We start from the raw sequence: 14,499 nt of genomic DNA, 5'->3' as shown, positions 1-14,499 counted from the left end.
ACATTGACTATAGGGATTACTTTAAAATATTTTAAAAATAAATAGCTAGGGACACCTGGGTGGCTCAGCAGTTGAGCCTTCCACCCAGGGCATGATCCCTGAGTCCCAGGATCGAGTCCCACATCGGGCTCCCTGCATGGAGCCTGCTTCTCCCTCTGTGTCTCTGCCTCTCTCTCTCTCTCTCTCTCTCTCTCTCTGTGTGTGTCTCTCATGAATAATAAATAAAAATCTTAAAAAAAAAAGCTAAATGGGTAAAATCCTTTTTTTTAAAGATATTTTATATCTGAGCCTGCTTTTTAAAAAAAAAAATTTTATTTATTTATTCATGAGAGATACAGAGAGAGAGGCAGCGAGAGAGAAGCAGGCTCCTTGCAGGGAGCTCGACGTGGGACTTGATCTCAGGTCTCCAGGATCCCGCCCTGGGCCAAAGGCAAGCACCAAACCGCTGAGCCACCCAGGCATCCCATGAGCCCACTTTCTTAAGTTCAGTTTGGGAAAAGAAAAAAAGTACATCTCTGATGACTGTGGCTACAGAAGTTCCTTGAAGTCAGGTTCTGCATATCACTTTGATTTATGCCATAATGGAAGAGACTAGGCTGAAAATAAAATATTCTCAGGATGAATCCTGGGAAGGCTTCATTGTGTTTTCTTTCAGAATTTCTTTCTGAATTGCTGATGTGCTTTTAATCTTGTCACCTGCATATTTTCCTGAAACAAAGTGACAGTTTCAGGGGAGAGGGGCAATGGATCCTCAATGGAGGATAGAAACTAGAATATGCGTAATTCAGGTTTTACTATGAATTCAAATTGAGAATTCAAATCAAAGTTTTTGAAAAAGAACATCAGTAAAGACCAAACTTAAAATTAAGTGAAAGATACAATTCCATGACTGGGTATCACTACCTAAAGCCACTGCATCAGCTTTACTTTTAAGATTTTATTTATTTATTCATGAGAGAGAGAGAGAGAGAGAGAGAGGCAGAGACATAGGCAGAGGGAGAAGCAGGCTCCATACAGGGAGCCCAATGTGGGACTCGATTCCAGGACTCCAGGATCACATCCTGAGCCAAAGGCAGACGCCCAACTGCTGAGTAACCCAGGCGTCTCGCGTCAGCTTTAAAATTAAATAAGAGGCGACTGGGTGACTCAGTTGGTTAAGCATCCAACCCTTGATTTCAGCTCAGGTCATAATCTCAGGGCTGTGGGCAGCCGGGGTGGCTCAGCGGTTTAGCGCTGCCTTCAGCCCAGGGCCTCATCCTAAAGACCCGGGATCGAGTTCCACGTCAGGCTCCCTGCATGGAGTCTGCTTCTCCCTCCGCCTGTTGTCTCTGCCCCTCTCTCTCTCTCTCTCTATGTCTCTCATGAATAAATAAAAATCTTTTAAAAAATAATAATAATAATAATCTCAGGGTTGAGATGGAGCCCCAATGTGGGATTCTGCACTCAGCAAAGAGTCTGCCTGAGATTCTCTTCCTCTCCCTTTGCCCATGTCTCTAAAATAAATAATAAACACATAAAGTTAAATAGACACACATGTAGAGAGATGTACACAAAACTATACAGATATCTGCTATAGGATGGGATGTGAAGTCACAAGAAAATCCTACTCACACCCTAACAACAAAAGCCAGCTAACCTACAAAATCACCTTTTTCATATACAATGTCTGGCATTCAATCAAAAATAAAACACACCAAGAAGAAAACATAATCTATCAATAAGAGAGGAACCAGTCATTAGACCCAAATTGAGGAATAGCCAAAATATTGAAATCATCAGAAAAATTTAAAGTAACTATAATAAATATGTTATATAGGATCTAATAGAAAAGATGAATTTGTGTGAGCAGATGAGGAATTTTTTTTAAGATTTTATTTATTAATTCATGAGAGACACAGAGAGAGAGGCAGAGACATAGAGAGAGGGAGAAGCAGGCTCCCCACAGGCAGCCCAATGCAGGACTCAATCCTCGGACCCCGGGATCATGACCTGAGCAGATGGCAGACACTCAATCACTGAGCCACCCAGCCGTCCCGCATATGAGTACAAGAGAGAGAAATATAAAAAGACAAAACAACAATGCTAGAAATGAAAATGCAGTATCAGAGAAGAAAATCTTTACTAGTTCATAACCAGGCTATATGGATAACCAGAAAATACTTAGCAGAAGAAAGAATCAGAGAAACTGAGGTTAGGTCAAAAGGAATTAACCATACTGAAACACAAAGGGGGAAAAAAAATGGAATGGAGCCTTAAGAGATCTTTAGGACAATATCAAAAAGCCTAATACATGTATGATTAAAGTCTCAGGAGGATAAGAAAGAAACAAGGGGGGCAGAAGAAATGTGAAGAGAAATAATGGCTGCAAATTTTCCCAAAGTGATGAAAGATCAACCCACAGATCCAAGAAGTTTAGCTAACTTCAAGCAGGATAAATACACAGAAAAATCACACCACGGCACATCATAGTAACAATGCTGAAAACAAAGATAAAGAGAAAATCTTGAAAGACAGTGGGGGAGGGGGAGCAATAATTAAATGATGACCAACTTCTTTACACTGTAAAGCAGTAACAGATCAACTTTTAAAACAATTCAAAGTAAAATACCTTTTTCTATCACTCAGCAGAAAAAGTATTTCAATATCCTAGGAAAAATTAAACCAAGGGCAAAATGAACGAACCTCCCTTAGAAGTTAGCTGGTTCAGGCACCTGGTGGCTTAGTGGTTGAGCATCTGCCTTTGGCTCAGGTCATGATCCCAGGGTCCTGGGATCGAGTCCCACATCAGGCTCCCTCTGCCTATGTCTCTGCCTCTCTCTGTCTCTCATGAATAAATAAAATCTTAAAAAAAAAAAAAAAGTTAGCTAGCTCAATGGTCATAAATAGGACAGCATGGCCTTTCAAAGGAAAGGGTTTAGTTTTATTAAGTATTATCTGATTATACAGATTTATTTTTTCCTAAATTAGAATGTCAAGGCATTTTCTCAGATACTAAAAGAGGAATTTATTTGTTTGCTGGAAACTTTTTCTTAGATGAAACAAGTGGAAAATAAGTTAAAAACTAAAGAGCATTGACATTTTAAGCACCAGACTTCAAGAAAGTCCTGATTTAAAATAAGCCAAGGATCAGTTAAGCATCTGCCCTTGGCTGGGGTCATGATCCCAAGGTCCTAGGATGGAACCCTAAATCAGGCTCCCTGCTCAATGGGAAACATGCTTCCCCCTCTCCCCACCCCCCGCTCTTGCTCTCTCTCTCATAAATAAAATCTTTAAAAAAAATACTAAGCCAGGGACGCCTGGGTGGCTCAGAGATTGAGCATCTGCCTTCGGCTCAGGGCATCATCCTGGAGTCCCGGGATGGAGTTCCATACCAGGCTCCTTGCATGGAGCCTGCTTCTCCTGTCTCTGCCTGCCTCTCTGTCTTTCTCTCTCTCTCTCTCTCTCTCTCTCATGAATAAGTAAACATCTTAAAAACAAAACAAAACAAAAAAAACCCACTAAACTAAGCCAAGGGTTTGCATTTTACATAATATAAGAATATATATATATATATATATATATATTTTTTTTTTTTTAAGAACAATATTGTTAAAGGTCTTTGAGAATTGCTTATTCTCTTATTCTGTTATCTAGGGATATGTAGTTATTAATGACAGTGGAAGTTCAACCTTAGCTAAAAAAAAAAAGAACCTGAAGGTAAATCAAATACTAGTCAGAAGACAGAAGATAGCACAAGATATAGTCAGCTCAAATATTTAAAAAGAAAAAAAGCAATTTAATATCCAGTTATAAGAGCAGATGTTACCTCCTTGTCCACACCCTAAATGCCCTGGAAGAATTACACACACACATACACCTACTAACCCCTATGGGCCAGTCAGATAATACCTACCTTAGGGAGAATCAATCCATAGGCCTATAAGCTAGGCTGTGCAATCAGATACTCCTTTGGCCAAAAGATGGAAAAACTTTAGCTATATGATGCTAGCCATTTAAACTGAAAGATCAAGTAGCATGCAGCATACAACAGGATTGGCCATTTTTGACCCTACGCATTCTATACAAACAAGCCAAGAAAGCAAGTCTACAAACAGAAGAATAAAAATGGAGCATGCCTGCAGAGAAAAGCAGTAAGAAAAGGCTACGCAGCTTCCTGAGAGATGGAGGGAATTCGAGCCTTAGTTTCCTGGCTAATTTCAGACTTGTAAGACCAGGTTCAACTTGACTTCCTGCATTCATATGTCAGTAAGACTGCTATTCTCCACCTCCTCCTTTTTTTTGCCTATTTCCTTTAATTTCTATTCCTTAAACTACAAGATATCTAAAAACATAAGATTCTTTACTCTAAAAACTTTAAAGCTATAGAAATTCAAGTAGGAGCTTAGCAGTTTGAAGCAGAAGAAGCTGAAAAGAGAAAGAAAAATCTTTTCTCAGGGAAGCACCTGGGTGGCTCAGTTGATTAAGCATCAGACTCTTGATCTCACCTCAGGTCTCGATCTCAGGGTTGTGAGTTCAAGCCCCATGTTGGGCTCCAGGATGGGCATGGAGCCTACTTGAAAGAGAAAGAGAGAAAAGGAAGGAAGGAAGGAAGGAAGGAAGGAAGGAAGGAAGGAAGGAAGGGAGGGAGGGAGGGAGGGAGGGAGGGAGGGAGGGAGGGAGGGAGGGAGGGAGGAGTTAAGGGAGAAAGAAAAATCTTTTCTCGAATTTTAGGTAGAATGCTTCACTTAATAAAATTTTGGTAAGGAATGTAAGGAGATGGAGGAATTTCTAAAAATTCTTTATTGATAACTTCAAAATTAGAATCTTCTCTCTAAAGTGTTTAGCTGGAACACCATAACCTGGAGTCCATCTTATTTTCACTCCAGTCAAAAAGGACTTCCCAAAGTGTCAAGATACATTGCTTATCTTTTGAAATAAGTTCAACTCTTTCATTTTTGCTATTTTCTCTCCCCAGAACTTTCCTCTGTCCTTTGCTCTGTCTTCTCTTTTTCCCTAAAAAAGTGATCCAGAAACAACTTCAGATCTGCCTTTTACTATCATTTGAATATTTTGAAAGTATTGTCTAATAATCCTTAGACAATAAGAAATAGCTTACCTGGCAGATCTGATGCCTGACCTGCTATAAAGAACGCAAATTCCAGATTCTGAGTAACTTAACTCCAGAAGGATTTAACAAAACACAAACAAATGATATATGTAAGCATATGCACAATAATTCTAAATATTAAACTGTTGTATAAAATATCTAAGTTAGAACCCCAATGACTGCTGCTGCTGCAGCCTGACTCAGTTGACTGATATGATCAAGCAACCAGAGAGCAGCACCAATATATTGTCATGCAGTCTGGCAAATCATTCTTACAAGGACATGATTTTTAAAATGAAGATCAGCTTTAAAAAAACTTTTTGTTTTTAAAGGGGAAGGAGAAACAGAGAAAGAATCTTAAGCAGGCCCAGGGCAGAGCTCAACATGGGGCTCAATCTCAACCCCAAGATGATGATCTGAGCAAAAATCAAGAGTTAGATGCTTAACCAACTGAGCCACCTAGGTACCCCCCAAAACCCTTTTAAAAAAACTAAGTTGTTTGGATATTTCTGGTATTTAATTCTTCTACTGTATGAAAAGAGGGTCTAATTTTAACTTCTTAAGCACCTCCATTCCTCCCAAATGCAGATAATAAAGTTTATTAATGTATTCAATTCTGGAAGGTCATAACTTAAAAAAGGATGATAAACTATTCATTTCAAATGCAAAATTGTAGCTACCACTACTCACATTTCTGTAATTACTAATCACGGTTTATTTGCAGTAATTATGTCCTATCACTGTGGGGCAGGGAGAGGATGACAGGGATGGACACTAAACCAAAACATTAAAAAAAAAAAATTAAGTGTTAACTATAGATTTAGAGTTTTTCCACACCTGAGATGGCAAAGACCTATGACCAGAGAATAAGAAAGAGAACGTAATATACTTCAATATACTGCTGAAGGGAGCAGTTTAACGTCTGCCTTTGGCCCAGGGCGTGATCCCGGGATCGAGTACCACATCAGGCTCCTTGCAGGGAACCTGCTTCTCCCTTGGTCTGTGTCTCTGTCTCTCTCTCTCCATGTCTCTCATGAATAAATAAATAAAATCTTTTAAAAAAAAAATACTGCTGGAGAACAGTAAAAATAGGTAGGCTACCTACCCATCTCTGGTAATTTTAAGTACAATAACCACAGAGACTCTAAAGTTTATCTACTTAAATACTTCAATATTAAATTACCTGAAATCCACTGGAATGTATATGCTACACTGTTGTAGAACTTTTTCTCAAGCTGCTCATTTAAATAAACATAAAGAGGCACTTACACAATGCTAAGTGATTTCAAATCCTCTGATCAAGTCATAGCTTTAAGCATGATATCTAACAGTCTACTTACCATGAATATCTCCACCCAACTTCTTAGAAGCCATTTAGAACCTGAAAAACAAAGAAATATTTTTAAGCACACGATGTTCTGGGGGGGTATAAACAAATCACTAGAGAAAACTGAGACTACAAAAAAGAAACCAGAGTACTGTCCTCAAACTTCTCAGTCCCAAAATCTCAAAAAAGAAGAGAAAGGAAGAGATATCAGTTTTTCAGAGAAAAATTAAACATTTCTAAAATCTGCATTTCTAAAATCTTCTAAATAAGTATGAGAAAAATAACATACTAACCATTAACCAATTTATATATGGACTATCCAAAGGAAAAAATTACAGGCCACATACCTTCTTGATACAAACTACAAATATGTCAATAACAGATTTTAAAAAAATCTCTTTTCATTCAGTAATGCAAACATAGACCTTATGCTGGCAAGTAAGTCTAATAGTAATTTAAGTGGGGAGTGAATGACAATCCTCAGTACTGTTTAATTAGTATAAAAATGTTTTAAGTGAAGGAAAAAACAAAACCACACACCTTGGCATTTTCACACCTTATAAAAGTAGGTATGAAGTCCTGTCTTACATAAATAATCTGAGTTCTTCAACCTGAAAGTCTATCACCCCTGATATGGTATTTATACCTCTAACTTAAAAATGTAAGCAGAAAAAAAAATAAGGTTAGCTATATGAATTTATGGTCTATTATCTATTAGCCCACATTACAATACACTGGAAGGTATCATACTGAAAAATAATCTACACTCCAATGAAAGTTAAAAAAAAAAAGGAAAAGGGTATTACATCTATCTTGTGAAAATTACTCAAAATGGAATTAAAGTCTGCACAGGGTTTTTTTGTTTTTTGGAGGTTGTTTTTAGAAATTAACAAACTGATTTTTTTTAAGTTGTATTTATTTAAATAATCTTTATACTCAAATGGGGTTTGAACTCATGATCCTGAGATCAAGAGTCTCGTGCTCTTCTGACTGAAGCAGCCAGGCACTCCCATACACTTTTTTTTTTAATATTTTATTTATTTATTTATGTATGTATGTATGTATGTATGTATGTATGAGAGAGAGAAAGAGAGAGAGAGAGGGGCAGAGACACAGACAGAGGGAGAAGCAAGCTCCATGCAGGGAGCCTGACGTGGGACTCGATCCCAGATCTCCAGGACCACACCCAGGCTGAAGGCCACACTAAACCACTGAGCCACCGGGCTGCCCTCCCATACACTTTAAATGGATGAAGTGACAGAGGCACCTGGGTGGCTCAGTCAGTTGAGCATCTGACTCTTGATTTCAGCTTAGATCATCTCAGGGTCCTGAGATCAAGCTCAGTGTTGAGCCCCAGCTCGTCAGTCTGTCAGTCTCCACGCTCAGCACAGAATCTGCTTGTCCCTCTCCCTCTGCTCCTCCCCCTCACTCTTTCTCTCTTTCTCACTCTCTCTAAAATAAACTTTTAAAAATCTTAACTAGATGAATATGATACACTGCCACCACAACATGGACAAACTCAAATACATCATGCTAAGTGAAAGAAGCCACGCTCAAAAGGTTACACATTATATGATTCTACTTAAACTACAGGAATAGAAAATAGGTGAAACTATAGAAATAGAGAAGTAATCTGGCTACCAAGGATTATAAAGGATAGAAAGTATCATGTAAGGAGCACCTGGCTGGCTCAGTCCATAGACCACCCAACTCTTGATCTCAGGGTTGTAAATTTGAACCCCACAGTGGGTGTAGAGATTACTTAAAAATATTTTTTAAAAGTAATAAAAATTTTTTAAAGTGGCTGCCTTTAGGTGGTAGGACTAGGAATAATTTATAATATTTCTCTACAGTTTCTGAACATTCTAAGGCAAACGGGTATTTATTTTATAATTTCTTTAAAGTTTTACTTTATTTTTTTAACATTTTATTTATTTGAGAGAGAGAGAGAGCACAAGCAGGATGAAAGGCATAGAGAGAGGGAGAAGCAGGCTCCCCACTGAGCAGGGAACCCAATGCAGGACTCAATCCCTGGACCCTGGGATCATGACATGACCTGAGCTGAAGGCAGAGGCTTAACCAACTAAGCCCCCTAGGTACCTCTAAAGCTTTTACTTTAAAAGTTTTAGTTTTGGGGCAGCCCCTGTGGTGCAGCGGTTTAGCGCCGCCTGCAGCCTGGGGTGTGATCCTGGAGACCCAGGATCCTGGAGACCCAGGAGTCCCACGTCAGGCTTCCTGTATGGAGCCTGCTTCTCCCTCTGCCTGTGTCTCTGCCCCTCTCTGTCTCTATGAATAAATAAAATCTTAAAAAAAAAAAAAAAGTTTTAGTTTTCCAGAATGATATGAGAACAAAATATTCTGATACTCTAATTAATTCTCTCCAATGGAAAGTTAAAATTATAAAGTATATAGATCATCAATTCTCAAAGAAACAGCAACCATACTGAAAATGATTAAAACTTTTCCTAGGGATCCCTGGGTGGCGCAGCGGTTTAGCGCCTGCCTTTGGCCCAGGGCGTGATCCTGGAGACCCAGGATCGAATCCCACGTCGGGCTCCCGGTGCATGGAGCCTGCTTCTCCCTCTGCCTGTGTCTCTGCCTCTCTCTCTCTCTCTCTCTCTCTCTCTCTGTGACTATCATAAAAAATAAAAATAAATAAATAAAATAAAATAATTCAGATTATAAAAAAAAACTTTTCCTATATGCAGAAAATATTTCATTGGCATGCATGCTACAGTGTCATCAAAATATACATAAATCACAATGCAGTCACACTTCTAAAACCAAGAAGCAAGAGTCTTTGCAGTCTCAACCTTCACACACAGGCACATAATCAAAAATGTATTTTTCTAAGTCTCTGCTGGGAAAAAAAGCAGTATTTAAGCACCCAGCAGAGCTGCAACAGACAGGTGCAGAAAATGAACATTTTCATCTATGTGTCTCTAGTATTTATTAATATTGTGGGATAGCAGCTGTTTGAAAAAGTGGCTGTTTCTGAGAGGTAAATGGTTTGGGAGAAGCTGCTTGAGCTTCTGATTTAAAAAGTAATTTTGCAAATAACCCCCAGAAGAAGCTAACATCAGAAATGTTTTAAGAAATTTCACCAACTTTAAATGGATTCTTTTTTTTTTTTAAAGATTTTATTTATTTATTCATGAGAGACACAGAGAGAGAGGCAGAGACACAGGCAGAGGAAGAAGCAGACTCCACGCAGGGAGCCCAATGTGGGACTCAATCCGGGGTCTCCAGGATCATGCCCTGAACCAAAGGGGATGCTTAACCACTGACCACCCGGGCATCCCAATAAATAAAAATCTTAAAAAAAAGAAAAATATATTTGCAAGTGGTGTATCTGGTAAGGAGCTTACACCTAAAATACATAAAGAACTCCACAATTCAATAATAAAACGACAATCCAGGGACCCTTGGGTGTCTCAGCAGTTGAGCATCTGCCTTCAGCTTGGGGCATGATCCCAGGGTCCCAGGATCGATCAGGCTTCCTGCATGGAGCCTGCTTCTCCCTTTACCTATGTCTCTGCCTCCCTCTGTCTCATGAATGAATAAATAAAATCTTTAAAAATAAAAAATAAATTAAAAATAAAAAGAAATAAATGACAATCCAACTAAAAATGGGCAAAAGAATACGAAGAGTAAATTCTTCAAAGAAGACATACAAATAACCAAGAAGTACATGAGATGATGTTCAACATCATTCTTCATTAGTCAGGAAAATGCAAATAAAAAAATTCCCCTCTTGGGACGCCTGGGTGGCTCAGCGGTTGAGTGCCTGCCTTTGGCACAAGGCATGATCCCGGAGTCCCGGGATCGAGTCCCACATCAGGCTTCCTACATGGAGCCTGCTTCTCCTAATGTCTCTGCCTCTGCCTCTCTCTCTCTCTGTCTCTGTCTCATGAATAAATAAATAATCTTTAAAAAAAGAAATTCCCCTCTCTATCCCCCATGTTAAAGCATGCATGTCTGCAACAAAGCAAAATGTCTATTTAAAAAAAAGTGAGTGAAGGAGCACCCAGGTGGCTCAGTTTGTTGGGCATCTGCCTTCAGCTCAGGTCATGATCTCGGAGACCAAGCCCCACAATGGGCTTCCTGCTCAGCAGGAGTCTGCTTCTCCCTCTCTCTCTCTGCCGCTCCCCATCACTTGGGCTCTCTCTCGCTCTACTAATAAATATATTAAAATTTTTAAAAAGTGGAAATTAAAATACAGTACCCCTATTACTAAATAAAAGGATGGAAATTCTTTAAAAATATGCCTCAAAAGAGCTGATAAAATATAGATTTTCTATAAGGCTTCTTTATTTTTTTTTAAGATTTTACTTATTTATTCATGAGACACACAGAGAGAAAGGCAGAGACATAGGTAGAGGGAGAAACAGGCTCCCAATGGGGAGCCCAATGTGGGACTTGATCCCGATCCTGGGACTCCAGGATCACGACCTGAGCCAAGGGCAGACTCTCAACTGCTGAGCCACCCAGGCATCCCTAGAGGGTTTCTTTAAATATTAAAAATAGTTCAATGAATGCAACTCTTATGTTTCCCACAAACCTTATGAATGTAAGATACTCATATTTGGTCACTTATAGTAAAGATTTTTCTAAGGTCTGCTATGCCGTAAAACTTCCCTGTCTCTCAAGGACCAAGAGCACTGTAACAGCTACTTAGGGTCAATTTTTTTTCCTGGAACATTGGAAAAGAAATCAAGTGAGATAGAGATAGAAAGATAGATAAATAGAAAGTATTTCCTTATAAACTTCCTATATTTTATTTAATTATACCCATTTCCTATAACATCTTCCTGTAGTCTAAATGTTCAATTATGGGGAAATGATTAAATAAATTATGGAAATTCAAAAGATAAGTTGTAATGCAATTAAGAATGTTCATTAAAAACATAATGGAGAAATAAGTATACAGCTTTTTTTTTTTAATTTTTTTTTTTTATTATGATAGTCACAGAGAGAGAGAGAGACGTAGAGACATAAGCAGAGGGAGAAGCAGGCTCCATGCACCGGGAGCCCGATGTGGGATTCGATCCCGGGTCTCCAGGATCGCGCCCTGGGCCAAAGGCAGGCGCCAAACCGCTGCGCCACCCAGGGATCCCCAGTATACAGCTTTTTAAAAAGATTTGAGAGAGGGAGAGAGAGAGAGGGTGCATGCATGCACGCGCATAAGGGGTTAGGGGCAGAGGAAGAGAGAGAATCCCAAGAAGACTCCTTGCTGAGTGCAGAGCCCAACATGAACTTGATCTCATGACCCTGAGATCATGACCTGAGCCAAAACCAAGAGTCAGACACAAACAAATGAGCCACCCAGGCACCCCAAGTACAAGTTTTAAAATGTTTTTACAAGGGGTGTCTAGGGATCACTGGGTGGCGCAGCGGTTTGGCGCCTGCCTTTGGCCCAGGGCGCGATCCTGGAGACCCGGGATCGAGTCCCACGTCGGGCTCCCGGTGCGTGGAGCCTGCTTCTCCCTCTGCCTATGTCTCTGCCTCTCTCTCTCTGTGTGTGACTATCATAAATAAATAAAAATTAAAAAAAAAAAACAAGGGGTGTCTGGGTGGCTCAATCAGTTAAGCAACTGCCTTCAGCTCAGGTCATGATTCCAGAGTTCTGGGATTAAGCCCCACAACTGGGCTCCTTGCTCAGCAGGGAGCCTGCTTCTCCCTCTCCCACTCCCCCTGCTTATGCTTTCTCTCTCTCTCTAATAAGTAAATAAAATCTTCAAAAAAAGCTTTTACAAGTTGGACTGAGTTACTTAACTATGTAAAAAATGTACACACACACACACACACAAAAAAAAAAGACTGAAAAAAATACATTTGCCCCCAAAGCAAAACTTTAAGTACTTCAGAGGGAAAAAAATTCTAAGTAATCAAAAATTTCCATTAAAATAAATATAGGGGATCCCTGGGTGGCTCAGCAGTTTAGCACCTTGCCTTCAGCCCAGGGCGTGATCCTGGAGACCTGGGATAGAGTTCCATGTCAGGCTCCCTGCATGCATGGAGCCTGCTTCTCCCTTTGCCTGTGTCTCTGCCTCTATCATAAATAAATAAAATCTTAAAAAAATAAAATAAATAAAATAAAATATAAATGAATATATTAAAGGAAAAGTATCAAATAGAAATAAAAATAGAACACCTTTTTTTGCACACATCTGTAACTCAAACTTTTACACTAATAAAATGTAGACCTCCCTGAAGCACCAAGGAACTACAGCAATGTTCTATTTTGCCAGTTCAGTGCCACTTCATACAAATGCTATAAAAGAACCCCCCCCCCAAAAAAGAAAGAAAACCCTATAACTTAAATCACTACTTAAAGACATCCAAGAACAAAAAGAGATGGGAAAATAAGTAATAAGAACAGAACTGCAGGGACAGGAAGAGCTAGGGTGAAAGAAACAGAGGAGATGGGATAAGGAATGGAAAAAGGGCAAGGTGAAGAGGATGGGGTAGCAGACCAAGAGAATGCCAAGATGTAGGCCCTTTCAGGATGCCTGGGTGGCTCAGGGGTTTAGCGTGCCTGCCTTCTGCCCAGGGTGTGATCCTGGAATACTGGTATCCAGTCCCACATCGGGCTCCCTGCATGGAGCCTGCTTCTCCCTCTGCCTGTGTCTCTGTCTCTCTCTTTGTCTCATGAATAAATAAATAAGTCTTAAAAAAAAAAAAAAAAAAAGACGTAGGCCCTTTCACAAGGGGAAGAGAAAGCCCAAGACAATTATATTGATGTTCTCATTTTCTTTCTTGTATCATTAAATTCCTATTACATGAAATTACATTCTTACAAAAGTTTCCTAATACACAGCAATTTAATATCTCAGTAAGCTATCATAGTCACACATTATACTGCAACAAGAGCTGCAATCAGGAATTTCCCAAGACACAAATGAATCCAGGAAATTCTTTTACAGAAAAGATGGCTCAGAGAATCATCAAATTTCAAGTCTAAAAACAAAGAACACCCATACAACTGGCATTCATACCAACATGTATATGACAAAAATCACACATGTAGCAGCTATTAGTATGTCAATACTATACCATATTCATCAGAAAAAGCTTTATTGGAACGCCTGGGTGGCTCAGCAGTTGAGCATCTGCTTTCGGCTCAGGACGTGATCCCGGAACTCGGAATTGAGTCCCACATCGCGCTCCCTGTGAAGAGCCTGCTTCTCCCTTTGCCTACGTCTCTGCCTTTTCTCTGGGTCTCTCATGAATAAATAAAATCTTAAAAAAAAAAAAAAAAAAAGGAAAGAAAGAAAGAAAAAGCTTTATTTTCTCACAGATCTCAGAGAAGAGATTTTGGAGCCTCAGTTCCTTCAACAGTAAAAAAAAAGGGGGGGGGGGATAGTAGACTGAATTATCAGCCAACTCTAAACAGTAGAATAAAGAAAAGCAACATATTAATGTTTCCAAATTAACTATTCAATATTCAGAATAAGTGATAGCATCATTTACCATACACTGTAACTTTTTTTTTTTTGTAAGATGTTATCATTTGAGAGACAGACAGCATGAGCAGGGGGAGAAGCAGGAGAGAGACAAGCATACTCTCCCAGCAAGTAGTGAGCACAGAACCTGACACAGGGCTCAATACCAGAACCCTGAGACCATGACCTAAACTGAAGTCAGATACTTAACCGACCAAGCCACCCAGATGCCCCCATAGTAACTTTTAAAAGATGTCCTTTACTGACAAAATAAAAAGCTGGCAACCATGTTAATCTTACCCTCATTTTTATTTTAATTTGTATTCATGAGAGAGGCAGAAACACAGGCAGAGGGACACAGGCAGAGGCTCCTGCAGGGAGACTGATGCCAGACTGGATCCGGCAGATGCTCAACCACTGAGCCCCAATCCTACACCCATTTTACTTTTTTAAAGATTTTATTTATTTATTCATGAGAGACAGAGAGAGGCAGAGACATAGGCAGAGGGAGAAGCAGGGTCTACACAGGAAGCCCGAAGTGGGACTCAATCCTGGGTCTCTAGGATCACGCCCTGGGCTGAAGGCAGATGCCAAACCACAGAACCACTCAGGCATCCCCTATCTCCATTATAAATTCTAGT

At 39.6% G+C, this 14,499-nt stretch overlaps 1 protein-coding gene across 4 annotated transcripts in view; it reads right to left on the bottom strand.

The window, feature by feature from the left end:
* UBAP1 (ubiquitin associated protein 1) overlaps nt 1-14,499 on the bottom strand; it is an 84,846-nt gene that overhangs the window by 19,854 nt on the left and 50,493 nt on the right. For all 4 annotated transcript variants that reach the window (XM_038552645.1, XM_038552643.1, XM_038552644.1 and 1 more), the window contains exon 2: nt 6,427-6,467. In XM_038552645.1, coding sequence (XP_038408573.1) covers nt 6,427-6,467 — 41 coding nt within the window. The remainder of the gene's footprint in view (nt 1-6,426; nt 6,468-14,499) is intronic.

Source organism: Canis lupus, chromosome 11, assembly GCF_011100685.1.
Source record: "Canis lupus familiaris isolate Mischka breed German Shepherd chromosome 11, alternate assembly UU_Cfam_GSD_1.0, whole genome shotgun sequence".
Taxonomy (NCBI): Eukaryota; Metazoa; Chordata; class Mammalia; order Carnivora; family Canidae; genus Canis; species Canis lupus.
The sequence above is the reverse complement of the archived record's forward strand: the minus strand, read 5'-3'. Positions and strand labels throughout refer to the sequence as shown.